A 21,656-nucleotide genomic window follows, 5' to 3' on the forward strand; every position below is an offset into this window, starting at 1 on the left:
AAACACAAGATCTAAACAACACTCTAGACCAATTGGACTTGGCAGATATCTACAGAACATTCCATCCAACAACCTCAGAATATTCATTCTTCTCATCAGCACATGGATCATTCTCCAGGATAGATCACATGTTAGGTCACAAATAAAGTCTCAACAAATTCAAAAAAATTGGAATTATCCCATGTATTTTTTCAGACCACAATGGATTAAAATTAGAAATCAATAACAAACGAAATTCTGGAAACTATACAAACACATGGAAATTAAACAGCATTCTACTTACAGGAAATCAAAAAATTTATTGAAACTAATGAAAACAATGATACATCATACCAAAACCTGTGGGATACTGCAAAAACAGTACTAAGGGGGAAATTTATTGCATTAAATGCTTACTTCACAAGAATGGAAAGATGTCAAGTGAACAACCTAATACTTCATCTTAAAGAACTACAAAAATAAGAACAATCCAAACCCAAAGTTAGCAGACGGAAAGAAATCATTAAGATCAGAGCAGAATTTAATGAAATTGAAACCCAAAAAACAATATAAAAGAGCAATGAATCAAAAAGTTGGTTTTATGAAAAGATAAATAAAATTGACAAACCATTAGCACGGTTAACTAAAAAAAGAAGACAGAAGATCCAAATAACAAAAATTAGAAGTGAAAAAGGTGATATTACAACTGATACATCTGAAATACAAGGAATCATTAGAGACTACTATAAACAAGTATATGCCAACAAATTTGAAAATCTGGATTTCTGAACACACACAAGCTACCAAAACTGAGCCAAGAAGATGTAGAAAATCAGAACAGACTAATAACAATAAAAGAGATTGAAGCTGTTATCAGAAGGCTCCCAACAAAGAAAAGCCCAGGACCAGATGGATTCACAGCAGAATTTTACCAAACATTCAAAGAGGAATTGACCCCAATTCTCTACAAACTATTCCAAAAGATTGAAAGAGGCAATTCTCCTGAACTCATTCTATGAAGCAAACATCACCCTGATACCAAAACCAGGTAAAGATACAACTAAAAAAGAAAACTACAGGCAAATATCCTTGATGGATATAGGTGCAAAAATCCTCAGTAAAATACTAGCTAACAGAATACAGCAACACATATGCAAAATTATACACTGTGATAAAGTGGGATTCATCCCAGGGATGCAAGGTTGGTTCAACATACGCAAATCAATAAATGTGTTACACCATATTAATAAAATCAAGCACAAGGACCATATGATCATCTCTATAGATGCTGAAAAAGCATTTGATAAAATTCAACATTCATGATAAAAACTCTATAAGTTAGGTATAGACGGAAAGTATCTCAACATAATTAAAGCCATATATGATAAACCCACTGCCAATATCATCCTGAATGGGGAAAAGCTGAAAGATTTTCCTTTAAGAACAGGAACTAGACAAGGATGCCCACTCTCACCACTCCTATTCAACATAGTGTTGGAAGTACTAGCCAGAGCAAGCAGAGAAGAGAAGGAAATAAAGGGCATCCAGATGGAAAAGATGAAGTCAAACTGTCCCTCTTTGCAGATGACATGATCCTGTATATCAAACAGCCTAAAGCCTCTACAAAAAAAACTCTTGGAGTTGATAAATGATTCCAGCAAAGTAGCAGGATATAAAATCAACACACAAAAACCAGTAGCATTTCTATTCTCCAATAGTGAACATGCAGAAAGAGAAATCAAGAAAGCCTGTCCATTTACAATAGCCACCAAAAAAATAAAATACTTAGGAACTGAGTTAACCAAGGATGGGAAAAATCTCTATCATGAGAACTACAAACCACTGCTGAGAGAAATTAAAGAGGACACAAGAAGATGGAAAGATGTCCCATGCTCTTGGATTGAAAAAATTAACATTGTGAAAATGTCCATACTACCCAAAGTGATATACAAATTCAATGCAATACCCATCAAAGTTCCACTGACATTTTTCTCAGAAATGGAAAAATCTATCCAGACATTTATATGGAATAACAAAAGACCATGCATAACCAAAGCAATTCTGAGCAAAAAAAAAATAAAGCTGGAGGCCTAACACTACCTGGCTTTATACTACAAAGCTATAATAACCAAAACAGCATGGTACTGGCATAAAAACAGACACACTGATCAATGGAATAGAATAGAGAATCCAGAAATCAATCCACACACCTACAGCCATCTGATCTTTGACAAAGGCACCAAGCCTATACACTGGGGAAGAGACTGCCTCTTCAGCAAATGGTGCTGGGAGAACTGGATATCCATATGCAGGAGAATGAAATTAGGCCCATACCTCTCACCATATACTAAGATCAACTCAAAATGGATTAAAGAATTAAATATACACCCTAAAACAATAAAACTTCTCAAAGAAAACAGGAGAAACACTTCAGGAAGTAGGACTGGGCAGTCTTCATGAATACAACCCCAAAAGCACAGGCAACCAAAAGAAAAATAAACAAATGGGATTATATCAACCTAAAAAGCTTCAGCACAGCAAAAGAAACAACAGAATTAAAAGACCACCAACAGAGTGGGAGAAAATATTTGCAAAATATACATCTGACAAAGGATTAATATCCAGAATATACAAGGAACTCAAACAACTTTACAACAAAAAAAAAAGTAACCCAATTAAAAAATAGGCAAAAGAGCTAAATAGTTATTTCTCAAAGGAAGATATTCGAATAGCCAACAGACACATGAAAAAGTGCTCAACCTCACTCAGCATTCAGGAAATGCAAATCAAAACCACACTGAGATACCATCTCACCCCAGTTAGGATGGCTAATATCCAAAAGACTGTGAACGATAAATGCTGGCGAGGTTGCAGAGAAAAAGGAACTCTCATACATTGTTGGTGGGACTGCAAAATGGTGCACCCTCTATGGAAAATGGTATGGAGGTTCCTCAAACAATTGCAGATAGATCTACCATATGACCCAGCTATCCCACTGCTGCGAATATACCCAGAGGGATGGAAATCATCAAGTCGAAGGTGTATCTGTTCTCCAAAGTTCACTGCAGCACTGTTTACAATAGCCAAGGGTTGGAACCAGCCCAAATGTCCATCATCAGATGAGTGGATACGGAAAATGTGGTACATCTACACAATGGAATACTACTCAGCTATAAAAAAGAATGAAATACTGCCATTTGCAACAACATGGATGGACCTTGAGAGAATTATATTAAGTGAAACAAGTCAGGCACAGAAAGAGAAATACCACATGTTCTCACTTATTTGTGGTAGCTAAAAAGAAATAAATACACAAAAAAACGGGGGGCAGGGAGAAGACACAATTACAATTCCTTGAAGTTGATATGACAAGCGAGGGAGGGGGGAGAGGCAGGAGGGAGGGAGGTTTCTGTAATGGGCCACAATAATCAACCACATAGTATATTGACAAAATAAAATTAAATTAAAAATAAAAAGACTTTATCATGATAGATTTAAAAACATTTTTAAGTTACTAAAAATATACACTTCCTGTAATATTTTAACACTAGACATGCAGCAAGAAGGGAGTGTCCTTTTCCTAGTTCTTGTACCTTGAGGTAACCAGTTTGTTATTAAGGATTTGAAATCGCTCTTGGATCTGTCCGAGTCCTCATCTCCAGCGCTGCTGTTTGAGCCCAAGGTGTACTCCCCCTGAATTCCTGCGACAGCCTCCCAGCTCCGCTCCCTACAGCTGATTCCTAAAATACCCAGATGTGACCTCAAGCCTCTGCTGCTTAAAGTCCAGCACCTTAACTCCGCCAAGCAGGGGCTCGCAATCTCGGCTGCACTTGGCGAGCATCACACACGTGATGGTGACGGGGTGGCGCTAGAGCTAGGGTCCTTTTCCAGTACACATTTCTAAAGCTCCCCAGCAACTCCAGCTTGGAGCCAGGGAGCCGGCCGCCTGCAAACTTGGTCCCGCTCTGCATCGTGCCACCCGCCTCGCCAGCGCCAGCCCCTCCCCGACACCCTCGTCTGACCGCACTAGAGGCAGGTCAATCTTTGCGCCCTGTTCCGCTGCCATTCTGGCTTTCACCTAAAGTTCAGCTGTTTCAGGGCATTTTTCCGACCGTCTTTGTCCCCGCCGCCGCCGCACTCATCATACGGGTGAGGCCCAAATGTCTGGACCGGCGGCGGGGGGGCGGGGGCACGCCCAAGTGCGCAGGCGACTCTCCAGGGCGGGGGACTCTGGCTCGACCTAGCCCTGCCCCCAGCCCCCGGCCCCGCCCCCGACATCTGGCCCCGCCCCCAGCCTCCGGCCCCGCCCGGATATCCGGCTGCCCTTTCCCTGGCCGGCGGGAAGATGGCGCTCTCTGAGGCGGCTGGTTGCGGGAGCCTCGTGCTCTGGCCTCGCGTGTTGCTTTTCGGAGACTCCATCACGCAGGTACCGCCGCCTTGGCCGCGTCTCCAGAGCTCCGTTCTGGGCACCGCGTGTCCCTCCGTCACGAGGGCCCCGCGCCCCCGCCTGTCCCCTCCCGAAGGCTGAGGCGCCGAGGTCGTTTGTCCAGCCTGCGGCCTCCTGTATCGGCCCAGAGGAGCCGCAGCGCCCCGCCACCCCCAGTGGCCTCGGTGACACCCCTGCGACCTCTCCTCCTGGTGGCAGGCCCCCTCAGGGATCGTGACGTCTCGGGGGGTGACGGTGCGGTGTCTGCGTTCCGCGCGCACGTTTGCACCCCGGCCACGCCCCAGCGAGGGACAGGGCCACCCGTGCGACTTCCGCCACCTTTTCCATTCTGCGTCACTTCCCACGGGGATTTTAGGACGACCAGGCACAAGTTGAGGTGCATTGTTTTCATCTCGGTGTCTTCCTTGTCAGTGGCCGTTCTCCTTGATCGAGCAACGTGATTTGGTGGCTCCCAGGCACGCACAGCGCTTCGTGTCCCGGGAGCCTCTCCCCAGGGGCCGCCTGCAGGGACGTGGGCGGCTGCTGCTGCAGCTGCAGCTTCTGTGCAGCCTCTTCCACGCAGAAGCACTTCGAACCATTCACCCCTGCACTTCCTCCAACCTGTGGACAGGCTGGGCAGTTAATGGTTGATCTTGAAAATAAAACGCCTTCAAACGACCATCTTTTCATCCAAGATCGTGTCAACTCCCATTAAGAAAAAATTGTTCCGCAGATATGTTCTTAATTCAGGGAGGGAATAAGTTACTTTCCTGTGGGTTTTTTTCCCCCCTAACCTTCAGACATAACTTTCTAAAACAATTTTTTGTGTCTGTGCCAGTAATTGGTAACGTTATATTGGGACATATGGGGCTTAGGTAAGGGCTTTCCAAATCCCATGGGAATGTGCGTCAAAAAATATCCTGAGTTCTGTAATTAATAAAGCACTGATTGCCCTTATTAATTCTTTCATCTGTGTAGAGGTAATATAGCAAGGACTTCATCTCCTAACACATAGTTGATTTTATCTCTTGTACAAAGATTTTTTAAAAGTAGCTTTTCTAGATACAATGACTCTAATATTGGGTCTCAGTAAAACGTCTATGACAGGCTCAAATCCAACTGATAGAGAGGAAAAATGCACCTTCTTTTCCTGCTGCTGGGTGTGGCTATGGTAGTCCCCAAAATGACCTTCCCTGAGTGAATCAAGAGATGAAGGCCGAAGTCAGGGAGTGCAAAGAAAAGAAAAGGGGACTTGCTGATCAGTTTCCCTTCTGCAGTGTTCTGATTACACTGATAAGTGGTGATGAGCTTTTCTTTCTGCAGTTTTCTTTTCAGCAGGGTGGATGGGGAGCATCACTGGCTGACAGGCTGGTCAGGTGAGAACAGTTTCTCGATTAATACTTGAGTATTTACTGATGAGAAATGTCATTATCTTAGGAAAAGAGATAGTGAATAATACAGTTTCAAACTATAAATTCTTCCTTTGTTACTCTTTGCTTGCCTTTGCTAGTCAGTGCGTATGTATATGCGGGGAGGAACAGAGAGAGCCCACATTCTTCCAGTAGACGGATCCTGATACATGTGAGGAAGCAGTAACATGCCCAAGGTTACGCCTAGTCAGAGACGGGGCTGGGGTGCAAGCCCAGGCAAGCTGGCTCACAATCCATGGTTGATTTGTTCATTATAAATACAGTACTGTGAATCAAATTATTTTTACGAAGGAAAAAAAAATGCCTGTTAATTAATTGGTTTAAATTGAAACACAACTGTTTACTAAAATTATTGAATCAAAACCAAAAGTCTTAAAAATATTCTGTACACTTATCCCAATCTAAACCATTGTTACATTTGAGTTCTGGCTTATTAGTGACTTTCTACCTAACATAATTGCTCAGGTTAATATCTACCTATTCTAAACTCCATTTTAAAAGCATCCCACTGTACCATCAGTGAGTATGCAGACTAAATCATAGCCCCTTTGTATGTAATTATTTATATCTTCACCCATTGAGGAATATGGTGTATTAACCTAGATCTTTGAAAGACAAGGAAGATTAGATGCTTAGACTATGTTCTTGCTCTTATCAAAGTGAAAACCTGGGGCTGGGTCAGAGCCCTGTGACAGGATTAGAAGCCCAGAGAGCATACTCTCACTAAAGGTTGGCAACCAGGGACCGTAAACAGTTGTGCCCACAATTCATCTCTTAAAATTTCTCATTTCAGAAAATGTGATGTTCTGAATCGTGGATTTTCAGGTTACAATACCAGATGGGCCAAAATTATCCTCCCAAGATTAATCAGGAAAGGGAACAGTTTGGACAACCCAGTGGCAGTTACAATTTTCTTTGGTGCCAATGACAGCGCTCTAAAAGGTAAAGGCATTTTTGTTTCTCTAGCACATTTTTAATCATTTTTATGTTACAACAAACTTACATCTGTATACTTTTTTCAACTATTTACTTCTCTCCCGGTAGATAAAGTTTTGCTAAACTTATAATGAGTTCCCTGAGTTTATTTAAATATGCATTTCTTCTGGCTTTAATGTCGGTGGGTTTTATTCTATATTCATTTTCTACCTGCCTTGGTTATTGGCAGACCTAAAATGGAAAAGACTTTAGTGTTTTCTAGAGTCTGTTAGTGCCGTGCTAAATTTCTAGTGTTTTTCTCTCTTTAGTTGATACAGTTGGCAGCAGAGGGCTCAAGATGTACACCTTGCAGTTTGCATAGCCCTGATGGGAAAGGAGAGTATCTCAGGGCAGCAGCAGCCCTGATCTAGGCTAGGTTTGAATCCCAGGGGAGAGTAAACATGGGTTTGGAAAAGGAGGCAGGTCTCTCCTTGTATTCTGTAGAATTGCTACTGTGACTACAGCAAAACTGGCCATGTGCGAGTACAGGCCTTTCTGTCTTCCCTTTCTACTCTTGAAATGAGAGCTCTCTGCATAGAATAAAGAAGAAAAATCAACCTTTGTTTTGGGAAGTTGAGTAGTCAGCTTCCAGAGATTCCTTCTGTGCCCCCACGTGTGTCACAGACATGAAATGGTCTGCTGCTTATAGGTGCACTGTAGGGGACATCTTAAGTGAGGCTCAAGATAAAGGAAAGAACAACTGCCAACTGCAATTTGAGGAATTCTTGTGGCCTAGGAGAAAGATATATAAATTACCGGTGTTAGTAGAGATTGCAAGCTATTTGGGAGAAAATAAATCTTCACTTTACACATCTTATACCAAAAACCATAGGAAAAAACTCCAAAAAATAATTAAGAATGTGAATTTTTACCAAATTTAGCAAAAGGAAAAACTTTCTCAGCATAAAAGCAATGGAGGAAGTTGCAAAGGAAAAACAGGTTTATGAAATAAATTTAAAATAGCTTATGCACAAAAAAACTATAAAAAGAAAATGACACATTGAGGAAACTATTTGGAAAATATGTCAGACATGTCTAATGTAGAAATCAATAAGAAAAATACTAACTAATAGAAAAATGGGCAAAAGACAGGAACAGATAATTCACAGAAGGAGAAATTTAACAGCCAATACTTATTTGGAAATGTGTGAAAACTTCAGTTAACAAAAAATGCAAATTAAAACAAGGAATTTTGATTTTTGACTCTCAAATAGGAAAGCAATTTAAAGCAATTTATACCTAAAGCTGACAAGTGTGGAATAAGTTGGGAACATTTACATTACTGCTGGGAGAATTAACTTGTAACCCTTCTGGAAAGTTGTTTGGCAGTGTGCATTGGGAGACTTCCCCACTTCTAGAAATTCAACCTAAGGAAATACTCAGTAATGCAGCCAGATATATGTGCAAAGGTTTCTATGTATTGTTATTTACAATAGCAGAAAATTAGAATGCTGTGTAGTGAAGAATTAGAAATGTCAATTGTGGTCACTCTACAACTAATTATCATTATTTTGAGGACTATTTATGGACATAGAAATGCTCATATTTAATGTTATGTGGAAAAAGCACAGTGAGCCTTGTAATGCTTATGTGACAGCTGATCTAGAAATAATCCTTTGCGGTCATAATAATAGAAGTAGTAATAGCTGACATTTGTTTATTAAGCGCTTGCTTTGTGGAAGGCACCCTGCTCCAAGTGCTTTACACACTTAGCTAATTTAATTTTCACAACCCCAGGAGGTAGACCCTATTATCGTCCTCATTTTACCAGTGAGGAAACAGCTCCAGAAAGATTAAGTATTTATCCGAGGCGATGTGGCTAGTCAGTGAGAAGGGTGGGATTAGAACCTGGGCAGTCTCTCTCTCGATAGCCTGGCTCTCGTTTTCTTTACAAATTCAACCTAATTGATTAATGACAATATAGACACTAGAGGAGAAAAGACAAGAGTACTTAAAATGTCTCTAGTCAGAGCTTTGAAGTCTGTTTTATGAAGACCTGTATATTTTCATTCTTTAAGGGAGAAATCTTCTCTTTGTGTCCTTGGTGTGTTCCCCAGTGACATCATGAGTCATATACATTTACAAAAGTGTATTCATCTTGATTGTTGTCAATTATAACAAATATGCAATTGGGCTGAAGTTAAGTATTCGTGTTCCTCTTAAACAGACGAGAATCCCAAGCAGCACGTACCCCTGCATGAGTATGTTGCAAATTTAAAGAGCATGGTGCGGTACCTAACGTCTGTGGACGTCCCTGAAAGTCGCGTCATTCTCATCACGCCGCCCCCTCTCTGTGAAGCCGACTGGGAAAACGAGTGCATCATGCAGGGTAAGCGAGCTGCAGCCAGTCGCATTAGCCTGGATGGCAGTGCTCAGAGAAGAACTTCGATAGGACAGTCGTGTCCTGCTTGTGGGCCTCAGTTTCCAGGGGTGGGGTGGGGGTTTGTAAATCCCTATCAGTCTGTGTTTCTAGTCAACTGAAGTTAAAACAAAAATAGGAAAGCTTCCGTTATCTCACATCTGAGGTCTTTTTTGACACAGAAAAGGGATTCTGGCTTTGGATAAGTCGGGAGGGAACTACTAGCCTGGCATTTGCTGACTTTTATAGTTGCCAGACTCCAAGGGACACTTGAGGCCCACCAAGAATACCTCGGAACAGTCAGGGGGACTGTGGAGCTCCGTGTGGTGCTGAGACCCAGTGGCTGCATGTGCACTTGACTTGTCTGAGTCCCCATTTGGGACGTTTTTCCTGACCTCATGGCACTGGGAGGCGACTGCAGCTGTTTGCCCATTTCCGTCTGTAGGCGGCAGGAGAGGCGGCCCTTCTCCACTCTGCTTGTACAGACTCTCCCCTTTTCTGCCTATTCTTTGGCATTTGGAGAACAAGTGTAGTTAATAGTAAAAACTCTCTTCACTCTTTCTTCTATACAAAGACACCATTATGTAACTTGAGTATAATAGTTCTCTCGTGCTGACATACACTTTAATGGCTGGAAAGGTGTATTATGGAATTTTTCTAACCTGTCTGGAACTCATGAAGAATGGGTTATTCTAGGACAAATTAATGACTTTGGAATACAGGAAAGCTCTTTCTTAAAGCATGGTCTGACTCCAAGTTAGCTATTATTTTTAGGTAGATTTCTGGGCCCATTTTAAGCACTAGACATTTCTTACACCCACTGCAGCAAGCACACCACCACATTACGGAACATTGTTATTGTCCTTACTTAACAGATGGGAAAATTGAGTGTTAGGTTAAGTAATTTGATGAAGATCATGCAGCCAGTGACAGAACTGGGAATCAAATCCAGGAAGTCTGACTTCATAGCCCAAGTACGCACTCTCACACAAGCCTACCAATGTCCCTGCCCTCCAAGAGCCTGTTGTCTGTGGGGGGGAAGCCAACACATTCTCAAGTCACAAACAGCATATGTCAAGGGGAGCCACACAGTGGAGGCACAAACTTGTGGAGAAAGCCCAGCCTGTGGTGCAGTGGTGGTAAGCTGAGAGAGTGCGTGAGATTCCAGAGCGACCGTTCTGCAGAGAGGTAGTAAGGCCCAGGAAACAGTCTATAGCTGTGTTGGACACGAATCCACCTCCCCAGCTTGCTGTTAGCCCTGCAGCCATAACTGATCTGGAGGCAACCTATTGTTGGCCTAACAGAAGAGGATGAATTTCATATGCCATGGTCCACAGAAGCTGTTTAAACTTCTGTTCACTGTTTCCCAGGAAGAGAATATATGAAATTCTGAAATTTTAATTCATTTCCTCTTTCTGCCCTTGAATGTAATCACCAGTAGATTTTAATAAAGTTTAGAGATGAGCAAAATCAGGGAAGGGTCACACCTCCTAGAGGTTACACTGATTATAACCCAGGTGAACTTTATAAACAAATAGAATCAATCCCGTGTATGAATCAAAACCAGGGAGGAGTTTATTCTTTTCTTCTCTCAGACATGAAGCCAGGGCCAGCATAGGTCTTCCTTGCTCTTCCATATCCCTTTGCCCTTATCTTTGTGTTTGCTCTTCACTATCACATTCATTAGTCCCCCTCTCCACCAACCCCTCACTGCCCTGCCCGCACTCCTATTCCCCCGCCTGGTACTGCCAGCCGCCTCGAGCCTTCTACCCCAGCTCCAGCTCTGGCTTCCAAACCAGGCTGGTTCAGCCTCCCAGCACAAGGCACCCCTCTCCCCTGGTGGGAGAGGATGAGGCAGCATGCGCTTGTGTTAAACACGCTCAGACACTCTGGTCTAGATGCATTGGATGAGTTTAGTCCTTTAATATTTGGCTCCCTCTCTTTCCCACTTCACTTTGTCCCTGCTGGGTAGAGCAGCACACGTGAGTAAACTGTATTTCCCCAAACCCTGTGGCTGGCCCAAGTAATGTCAGTATTTAATGGAAAAGAGAAAACATCCAGGTCAGTAGAACTTCTACAAGGACCAGCACTTGGGTTTAACCAATTGCCACCTGGATTTCCTCCCTTCCATAGGTTGCAAGTTAAATCGCCTGAATTCGGTTGTTGGTGAATATGCCAGTGCATGTTTTCAAGTGGCCCAAGACTGCAGGACTGATGTGCTTGACCTGTGGACCCTGATGCAGAAGGACAGCCAGGTACAGTGACTTGCTCAGTCCTCTCCAGTACGTGGGATCACACATAAGTAAACCAGGTGTGTGCAGATTTCCCTAGAATGGCTCTGCTTAGGGAAGACAGTCGTCCCTTCCATCAGTGAAAACAAAAAGATTGGGGCAGAGGAGAGGAATGGAAAGGATCCAGGACAGCTCACAAACCGAGGAGCTTAAGAGTTAAGAACATCCAGGCCAAGTTCTTCTTTTATACATGGAGTGGGGAAAAGTTAAAACTTGTTAACAGGCAAAACAGTGAATTTAAGTAGAATATAGTATTGGCTAATCAAATTTGAGAACTTAATTCTAGTCAAATTATTTTGTTTTAAAGCCTGAAAGCCCAATTACAAATATAAAAGGTAAAAATCTGGTCCCCATGCACAGTGGTGCAGGCACCCGGCACCCAGGAAGACAGCTAGATTACACTTAGAGGACCCAGCAATCTACTCCTGGTATTTACCCTAGAGAAATGCAAACTATATTTACACAAAACCAGGATATGACTTTATAGCAGCATTATTGCTAACAGTCCAAAGCTGAAGCAACCGACATGTCCTTTGGTGGGTGACCGGATAAACAAACTGGTACCCCATACAAGGGAGTACTACTCAGCATTAGATAGGAAGTATTGATACACACAACTAGGATGAATCTGAAAGGCATTTCGCTGAGGGAAAGCAGCTGGTCTCTAAAGGTTGCCTACTACATGATTCCATCTACAGGACATCTCAAAAAGATAAGACTGTAGTAACAGGTCAGCAGTGCCAGAGGTTAGGGTCGGGGAGGGTGACGACTGAATTCAGGTTCCACATAGATACTGATGAACCGCATAGAAGAGACAGAGTCAGGCAAAGGTCTTTTTCTCTTTTCATTTTTTTTTGCCACCTTCCACTCTTTAGTAAAGGGCTTGTTCTGCAGGGCACATTTCATTGCTCTGCTGAGATGCAGAGAGAATGCTGACTTTGACAGGAACCGGTGTACTCAGGGGAAGGGAGGATCTAGTGTGTAAGAAATTCTTTGGACAAAAGACAATACTCACCCTAGTTTACTCTGTTCACACCTTGTTAGGTTTGGCCACTTAGACAAAGGAAGGTATAAAGAAAACAGCCAAGTATCACTAAACCAGGTGTCAACTTTTCCTCTCCCCTAAATCTTGATCCATACCAGTCCTTCCAAGGACCTGCCAGTTTCTAATATTTACACAGTTACACACCTGTAATGGGGAAAATGACAGCCAGTAAGTCACAGTACCTTGTGGACACTGAGAATTGCCAATCATCTTTGGAGATCCTGAGAGCCCTAACTTTGGTGCCAACTCTGCCACCAGCCCTGTATCTGAGTAAATCACTGACCCCTAGGCCTCCAGTCTTCCTCTGAAACCTTCACTGGACTTGAACCTTCTGGGTTTCCCAAATCAGGAGGGTCCCTGGCAGCTTGAGTGCTGAAGGGTCAACATCAAGAGTTCTAATTTTATCTGTTAAGAGTCCACCGGAAAAATAAACAAGAAAAAAAGAAAAGTCCACCAGAGATGGTCTGAAAAAGTTGTCCTACTAGAGGAAAGGAAATCGCAAACTATTGGGCTAGTTACATTCACACATCCTTTTCAATTTAACACAAGTCATATTCTAGAACTGGTATAGTGTTCCTTAGAGATCATCTAATCTAAAACAATCTAGATTAAGAAAACCAAGGCCCAGGGAGAAGTGGTACTAGAATCTGAATTCCTGATCTATGAAAGTCATGGCCGGCCACTTGGATTCTGCTAGGGATCAGGAGGTGGAGCTCTTGCTCAGGGAGAAGGTTCTTCCCAAGGGAGATATGGCTCTTAGGGTGAAAGTTGTTGAGTTCAGGGGAGTGGTGGGGAGACTGGACTCATATCCCAGCAATTATTGTTCTAGGCTGGATGGTACAAGTTCTTTCCACCAAAAAACTTTCCCATCAATTTAATATATAGACTAAGACTCAAAAAACAATATTGATTCACTGGGGCCCTGTGCTCTTTTAATACCAAATTTTTCATTTTCATTGATTGATTACATTAATGGCCCATATCCGCTCATTAAGCTTCTTTCAACTGATAGCCCTGTCATGTGATTCAGAAGATCCAGAATGATGTCCCACCTCAGACAGTTGAATGGTATGTGATTTCATGAAGTTCGGTTCTTTAACATGGACATAGTACTACAGCAGTAGTAAAAGTTCTGTGTGTACAAGCACCTGTGTAAATAGCACGTCCATGCTACTATAGTCCAAGATGACTTTGGTCAGAGGCCTGAAATGAGAGGGGCAGGTGATCTTTTTGTCCCAGGGCCACAACTGGGAGTGCAGTGTACACTGGCATTTAGAAAATTACTAATGCCTTTAATTTGAGTTCTCTCTCTCTCTTACAGGACTTTTCATCCTATTTATCAGATGGATTACATTTATCACCACAAGGAAATGAATTTTTGTTCTCACATCTCTGGCCTTTGATTGAGAAGAAGGTCTCCTCTCTGCCTTTGCTCCTTCCTTACTGGCGGGATGTAGCGGAAGCAAAACCTGAGCTCAGTCTGCTGGGAGATGGAGACCATTAGTCAATCTCAGGCAACCCAAGTCTGCCTCTGGCTGTTAATTTACAGAATTCGAAGTCACCAGTGCACAAAGATTCCAAGGACATTAATCGTAGAATTTTTTTTTTTTCCTTAAAAAAGATTAAACTTTTGCCCATGACCCTGGATCAAAAAACACTAAACATTTGCCACCAATATTAATAAAAATATTAGGATTTTTCAGGGAAGTTTTGTAATTATGTACATTGTGTTTTAAATATTTATTGATTGATGCATGTATCATCAGTGCCACAGCTACAAAATATACCCTGAGCAGCTTAATTGTAAAAATGGCAAAAAATGTAATGACAAGCTTGTTTTTTTTAAAAAGTCACAATTTTATAAAAAATGGTTTTCTTACATTCTGAGAACTGTTTCACTTTCATACATACACCCACACACCCCACTCACCTTATATCAAATTCTGGAAGTGTAACTAACATATAAGAATATCGTGACTAGTTAAAAGATAGCAAATACCATAAGGTACAAGTTCAAGTATTAGTGTAATGAGTATCCGCGTAACAAACATCCTGGGGGGGCGGGGGGGGGGAGGCATGATTTGTCACAGGTTTGGTTAATTGCCCTGAAAGTTTACAAGTTACCTCAGTTAAAATGTGTTGGCTGGTGAGCACATTACAGTTCTTAGGCAGAAAAAAAAGCTTTTAACTATAATTTTATGGAAATCATTATTTAGGCTGATGATTTTTATCCTTCACACAATAAATGTAGATCATCCAGAATCCTGAAGCACCAAAGCAAGAATACAAATACCCACTGTGGGCCAATACAAAGGGTTTCTGAAGTGTCAGTTCGTCTAGGGCTCATCCCCAGCCCCAAAGGCAGGCACCACTCCCCGTCCTGACCAGCCCATCTGCCTACTCAGAATGACCTCTTCTTTTGGTAAGAAATATCTCACCTTCTTATCCACTAGCTTTTGAAAACAGGCAACCATACCTCTTTCTTATACTTTGAAGTAGTTTACGTTCTGTGGATAGAGAACTTTTTAAGAGCATAGCAACAGTATTAGGCATATATGAAGATACTTAAATTAAAAGCACAGAAAAACTGCCCAGCAAATTGGGGCCCTGAACAGTTAGCAGGATTCTATAAGTTCAACTGGCTACTATTTGTAACCTTTACTAGAATCTAGATTGTTTAATTCTAGAAAGTACTAGCCTTAGGATTATGAAGAAACATATTAACCCAAATAATTTCTAAGTTTACTTGTATAATGCTCCCTGCTGCTAAAAGCTCTGGGTAATACCTAGAAACAGACCCACGTTTTGGAGATAATATATAACTAGGTTTCTCTCACTACTTTGTCTTTACTTGAAGGCAAATAAATAAATAAATCTATGTTCCAGTTGTCCTCACAAATAACTGCTAAATGCCTCTTTATATTCAGCGGATCATTACAGTGTATAAAAAAGAAAAATTGATCACCTCCCTAATCAGTGCTGTTATTAATATAAAAAGTTAATTTACAAAAATGTAGAAGTTCATAACCTAATCCAGCTATATTTTCTCCTTTTGCACCACAGGTTGAAGGATATTTTAAAGATCAAAAAAACTAAAACCTGAAAGCCTCAAAGTAAGCTAGATTCACCTTACCTCTTCAAAAGGAAAAGGACCTATCCACATGAGTATTGTTTATGAGAAGGAAGTTCAAACACATGACCAGCATCTGCTAAGTCACTTCCTCATTTCCCCCAATTCTTCACAAAATATATGCTCTGATTTTAGGTCAAATCTGTAAAAAATATTTTGCACACTTAAGTCAAAGAGCTTAGAAAGTGAATTCCTAAACTAGCACTCTGTTTCTTTGCTGTCAACACGATTCTGACGCTGCAGTTTAAAGGACGCGGCCTTTTCACTTCTGGTGACTGGATGGTCTGTGAGATCCTCAAACGACTTGGCAGCTGTGCTGCTACTGGGAAAGGGGTCCTTCTCAAAGCCATCCTCGTCCATATGTGAGTCCGTGCTGGGGTCTTCCTGGATGGTGTCCATTCTCTGGTGGTCCAGTTTCGGAGCTGCAGGCACCGGAGGTATCACAGGAGTGGGCTGCAGCAGCTGCAGGCGCCCTGGAGTCTGGGGTGCAGGGAAGGGTTTGATAATTCGAACTGATGCTGAATCCATGCTGCTTAGCATTTCGACATTCTGGAAAGACAAGGGTTCAATTGATGGGAATAAAATATGAATGAAAGGTCCTCACAGCTCCATCTTTACCCACCAAATGGACTTATCTGTTGGCTCCGTCATCCCTCATGCCAAAGAAAGCACCAGGTGAGGCTCACTCAGCCTTAGAAGTAACTCAAAACGGCTTTCAAATGTCCTGACCATCTACCCTTTGAGGATCCCAAGGAGAACTCAAATCTATCAAGTTAAGATCCCAAGACAGGAAAAGATCTCAAAATACTAAGTGCTGAACAGCTATGTTACTCCTTAGGGCTGAGGAGTGGCAGAACAGCACCCCTCTTCTTTAAGGTTCTTCCTCTTTTTCAGACTCCACCCATGCAATAATAAAAGTTCATTCTCACTGTTGTCAGGAAAGTTAACAGCCAACCTAGATGCTTCCTGCAACATGACCCTCCACTAGCCAAAGACTGGCCCAGCTGTAAAGGCTGACGGCTGTTGCTGTGGTGGTCAACTGAACGTCTTTGCTTAACAGGATCTCAAAGTATAACTGAAAATTATTTTTTCTTTCATGTGGTGGACTTACACTGGGGTGAAACAGCGACAGAGATTCATATTGCTTATCCAATTTCTTATCCTAGAAAGAAAACAGTGAGAAAAAAGGTCATTCCTACAAATAAAATTCAGTTAATAAGAGCTCTTTCCTCATAAGCTACTCCTAATATTAAGCACAGAACTTAGAAGTTGAGTTTTAGAAAGTGATAGCAGGCTCAGTAAATGAGAATGCATTTCTTACACAAGCTTTACGGTTATGCCATGAAATATGATTTTTGGCATTAAAGACAGAAAGAGGCAAGGTTTGAGTGCTACTTTTCTGAGGGATTTCTCCCCCTATGGGCAGGAAAATTACAAGAGCATCTTCCTGTGCACGAAGTACTCACATCAGTGCTCCAGCTCCTGGGCACACAAGGACAGTGCTGACTGGAAGGGCAGCTGGGGGAAGGGTGAGGTGGCCACACCTGCAGTCTCCCTCCACTAGCCCCAGGCGGCCCAGCTCACAGCCTCACTTTGTTCTCAGCTGTTTCCACAGTTTCTGTGGCCCAAACTCTGTTGGAGGAACTGGGCCTCAATCCTACATCACACTTCTGCAGAAGGCTGAACATGAGGCCATCTGGTGACCCCAGTACCTGCCTGTAGCTGAAGTATGCAAAAGGAAAGATAGGACCTAGAATCAAGGCGTTGGCTTCCCGTCTGGCTACTATGGATGTACTCTGTAACCAAAAATAAGCTACCACTCTTCACCTACTCAGTGGCCTTGCCCTGAAATCAAGGGTCATGCTTCATGGTCCACACATGAAACATTCACTGTCAACAAAATAGGTTTGAGCCTCCAGTAAAAGCAATTATGATGGATGGCAATGTCATCCAGAGACATACCTTCTGTCAGAGCTTCAACCCTGTCACTTTAACACAGCTTTGCTCCAGCAGAAGTGTTCCATAGAGATTTTCCTCCCTGTGCTCTCATGCTACCACCCCAAAAAGAGCTGTTCAGTGAGACAGCCCCCAGGCAAGAGAAGCCAGTGGGAAGGGAAAGGAAAGGAAACAGAAGGCAGGAAAAACGCCTTGGTCACAAGAGTAGGCTGGGCTGGAATTATTCAAGTGTTCATAAGCAGCGGTTCCATGAAAGAGCTTCAGAGACCATGTCTAAAAGTATGGGTCTGACTTCCTCATCTCTACAGCAGACAAATCCCCACTCCCCATAGGTGTAAGGTGAATAGATTTGTAAGGAATTTTTTGGAAAAGGAGCTCAAATTTATAAAGTACCTGGAGTTCCTTAGACAAAGCCCAATTCAACTTATAGCTATTACTCATTTTGAACAAGAACAGAAAATATTGCTCACTCTCATTTAGTTGGAAAGATGTGAATACTCAATATGATAATGCCAAGAATCTATATGGTATATGAGGACCATCTTTGAAATGTTGATGTTTGATATTGCTCTGTTCTATAAAGTCAGCCTGAACATGCTTGTTCAGAAGCTTTACTCATCAGAGGTTCTAGACAAATCTAGTTAAACGGTCTCCTGTTTAACTTAGAAGAAATTAAATGTTAGAATAAAACATATGACACAAAAAAGTATAGTTCTTTTAAAATATTAGCTGAGCTTTCTATAAGTCATGCTCTCCTAGGGAAAGCAACAAAAAATTGGAAACTGCTAAGAGCAAATTTTATCTTTTCCAAAGATTACATGGTTGTAGTTGCTCAAAATTTTAAAGAAATATTTAATCACTTAAAAATTGGTGACTTACCACACAATGGACGAGAATGCTGAAAGGAATCCAAAATATCAACGAGAAAACCAGGACGGACCCTACAATGTTGTCTGCTAAGAACTTCCCTGTAAACAATTCCAAACAGTGAATATCTCGACCAAGTACTTAACAAATCTAAAATGAAATGCTCTTAAAATATTATCATTGTGGGCCGGCCCGTGGCTCACTCGGGAGAGTGTGGTGCTGATAACACCAAGGCCCCGGGTTCGGATCCCATATACGGATGGCCGGTTCGCTCACTGGCTGAGCGTGGTGCTAACAACACCAAGTCAAGGGTTAAGATCCCCTTACCGGTCATCTTTAAAAAAAAATTTAAAAAATAAAAAAATAAAAAAAATTATCATTGTGTCAAATGCTACAGAGTTGCTGCCTAGATACTGCTACTGGCAGTATTGAGAAGAGGGTCTATGCCACCTCTATTAAACCTTACCGTCTCTCTGCACCAACAAATGCCTTTAAATAGCCCTCGTGTACTTGTTGAACAGAGTTACTGCATCAACATATTAATCATGTAGAATGCCACTGCTAGTAACAAGTGCTTAAGACGGCAAAGTTTTTGTTATCTAGTTATTTTTGTGACTAAACTCCAAATTATGGACTCTTGAAGACATAAATATATCCTTGCTTCTACAAAATCTGAGACCCACTTTTAAATAAGCGATTTTTATATCAAACAGGAATCAGACTGACAGTCTGGAGGATTGAACCATGCTTATGCTACCATGTGTTTATTTTTTAGTAAAGAGGGAAGCCAACATTTTGACTATTTATTTCCCTTGTTTGAAAATTTGTGCATCCAAGCTACACAGGGACAGACCAATAATGAATCAATTTTATTCTAGCCAAAGTTGTTTTATAACAAAAGAGGTGAATATATCCATCTTCAACTGCACAATTAGAGCACAACACTCTGAAACCACACTTTTCTAATGTCATCACAGAAATCAGTTCTAAGTAAACTATCTGAGGAAATCACCTACCAAAAGTATTGATGCTCAGCTGATCAATGAAATCCCATAATCGCTCTATTACATCCTGAACTCGTTTCTCACATTTTCCCTATGAAGAGAAAACATACAGCATTATCCCTAAAAAAATTCATTTAGAAGCAATGTGGTTTTATAAAAACTAATTGACATGTAAAGGACTTCGTTAAAAATGAAGCATTTAGGGGCCCATCTTTGACACAGAACAGTAACTTCAGTGTAACAAGTACCCAAGAAAGTAGGATATACTGTCACTTACACTTTCACAATTGGTCCATTTTTATAAGTAAATTTAGAATTACCAGGAGACAAGGCCGAGCCCGTGGCGCACTCGGTAGAGTGCTGCGCTGGCAGCGCGGCGACGCTCCCGCCGCGGGTTCGGATCCTATATAGGACTGACCGGTGCACTCACTGGCTGAGTGCTGGTCACGAAAAGACGGCAAAAAAAAAAAAAAAAAAAAAAAAAAAAAGAATTACCAGGAGACAAAACTCAAGAAAACCAGTTTGCCAAAGATGAGGTCTTCCAGTAAGGACTATACTGGTCAGACACACTCAGTGGACAGAAAAGAACACAACCAAGCTCCCTGAGAAGCCTCTTTAAACCTAGACACCCTCTCCCATGATTTTACATGAAGTTCTGCAGACAACAAAGGGGTCTGACTTAGGTAAGTCACGCAGTCTTCTAGGTTTTTCCTACTCATTCAGCACCTGTTTCAAAATCACACCTGAAGAATTTTGCAATCTTAGTCAATTCTATAAATAGCCTAAAAAAACATAATTAAGACCCACAGCCTGAAACCAACCAACTTTACCATGAAGTCCCCTCCTCCCAGATCCTTCCCAGTTTCCCACTGGGCTCAGGGTCTCCTGCTATGATGAGTATGAGCTCCAGTGACCTGAAAGCCATTTCCTCTTAAGTAATACCCACCATACTTCACTGAAAACTCAAACCAAAACAAACAGTGGGTGAGAAAGATGGAACAGCATTTGTGTTTTGATTTCCCCATTTGTACAACCAAGTACTTAAATATAAAGACTTACAGTCTGGCTGTTACCAAAAAGGCTGTACATAAATACTCACGTTCATGTCACAAAATCCTACTGTACAGGGCTTTCCTTTCCTCAAAAATAAGTTCTTCTGTTCAGCGTCGACATAAGGCACACAGCGGCCCGAGGGGTCCCTGCAGCACACCTTGCACGAATTGTCAGTTTCTGAAACAGAATATGCACTGCCAGCTGGAGTCTTCAGAGATCTGCTCTCCTCCCCATTTTTTCCTCTCTATGTTCCCAAAGAGGCAAGAAGTCCCATTTATTTTTTATTTCAAAAGCTATTACTATCCATATTCACCCTCTAAGGAAAAGTTTCAGTTCACCCTCTACATACCTCAGAGTTACAGAGGCCACAAGGTTAAAAAAACTTTACACAGAAAAGTCTTCATTATAAATTAAAAGCCTCTCTTAAAAGCCAAATTATTCCCTCTACTTCAAGCCCTTCTGAATGCTCTTCTAAATGTTTCTCTTTGTCCCAACATTCTTATTATACTTCCAATGTCAATCCTTGGCTTCTCAGTTCAAAGTACATCCTGCAAAGCCAATGCTGACTCCAGCAAGAGCCAGTGCAGCTATAACAGACCTGTCTACCTGCAGGCACAGGGCTAAGGAACCTCCAGTCCTGTGAGCCCTGCAGTCTAAGCTCCATGACTCCCTTTGCCAAGGACAGCTCTGAGAGCATGTGGGGTGAAAGTAAAACAGCAGGCATCAAATGAGCCATGTGGGCACACACGTGAATGGCAGAAATGCCAAAAAATCAAATGGCAGTGTAACTCAGGTAGTCTTTATCTGATCCAGGACAGACTCCTGGTATTTATATTTCAGAGAAAAAAGATAACCAGAACACAAAACAAGCAAAACAAAAACATTTTGATTGTTCATTCATTCATCAAATAGTTCTTGGACATTTACTGTGTGTCAGGCTGTATTCCTCCCAGGGCACCCCAAGCCTCTTGCCATTTGCTGAACAAATTATTTGGCATTTGTGATGTGTTATCTTCTTTGCTTACATGTCATTCCTGGAAAAGCCACTTACTCCACTGTATGGATGATGAGCTTCCCAATGATTTTAACTACTGGGTTGTCTATTTTGAAAGCAACAGAACTCTATTATCAACTCATATGC

The 21,656-nt window shown here is 41.8% G+C and overlaps 2 protein-coding genes across 4 annotated transcripts in view; one reads left to right on the forward strand and one right to left on the reverse strand.

Moving 5' to 3' along the window:
- Positions 1 to 4,306: 4,306 nt before the first annotated feature.
- Positions 4,307 to 14,376, forward strand: IAH1 (isoamyl acetate hydrolyzing esterase 1 (putative)). Of its 2 annotated transcripts, XM_063077995.1 has the most exons (6): positions 4,307 to 4,405; positions 5,729 to 5,781; positions 6,629 to 6,777; positions 8,978 to 9,139; positions 11,303 to 11,424; positions 13,827 to 14,375. In XM_063077995.1, exons 1-6 carry the CDS (start codon positions 4,325 to 4,327, stop codon positions 14,007 to 14,009), a joined length of 750 nt encoding a protein of 249 aa, XP_062934065.1. In that variant the 5' UTR covers positions 4,307 to 4,324; the 3' UTR covers positions 14,010 to 14,375. The 2 variants fall into 2 exon arrangements, with proteins under 2 accessions (XP_062934065.1, XP_062934066.1); XM_063077996.1 differs by lacking the exon at positions 5,729 to 5,781 and having other exon boundaries at positions 4,318 to 4,405; positions 6,661 to 6,777; positions 13,827 to 14,376.
- ADAM17 (ADAM metallopeptidase domain 17) overlaps positions 14,252 to 21,656 on the reverse strand; it is a 61,576-nt gene continuing 54,171 nt past the window's right edge. Inside the window, exons 15-19 of one of the 2 annotated variants that reach the window (XM_063077993.1) lie at positions 20,562 to 20,692; positions 19,475 to 19,553; positions 18,471 to 18,559; positions 16,747 to 16,797; positions 14,252 to 16,184 (exon numbers count right to left, since the gene is read on the reverse strand). In XM_063077993.1, coding sequence (XP_062934063.1) covers positions 15,834 to 16,184; positions 16,747 to 16,797; positions 18,471 to 18,559; positions 19,475 to 19,553; positions 20,562 to 20,692 — 701 coding nt within the window. In that variant the 3' untranslated portion in view covers positions 14,252 to 15,833. Of the gene's footprint in view, positions 16,185 to 16,746; positions 16,798 to 18,470; positions 18,560 to 19,474; positions 19,554 to 20,561; positions 20,693 to 21,656 lie in introns of those variants that run through there. The other variant, XM_063077994.1, reaches the window with a different exon arrangement.

Source organism: Cynocephalus volans, chromosome 14 (assembly GCF_027409185.1).
Source record: "Cynocephalus volans isolate mCynVol1 chromosome 14, mCynVol1.pri, whole genome shotgun sequence".
In the NCBI taxonomy this organism is placed as follows: Eukaryota; Metazoa; Chordata; class Mammalia; order Dermoptera; family Cynocephalidae; genus Cynocephalus; species Cynocephalus volans.

Excerpts from the sequence above, each read along its gene's own strand:
- IAH1 (XM_063077995.1), top strand. The coding sequence starts at position 4,325 with ATGGCGCTCTCTGAGGCGGCTGGTTGCGGGAGCCTCGTGCTCTGGCCT. Across the intron at positions 6,778-8,977 it reads CAATGACAGCGCTCTAAAAG|ACGAGAATCCCAAGCAGCAC; the intron begins GTAAAGGCATTT and ends CCTCTTAAACAG. Across the intron at positions 11,425-13,826 it reads TGATGCAGAAGGACAGCCAG|GACTTTTCATCCTATTTATC; the intron begins GTACAGTGACTT and ends TCTCTCTTACAG.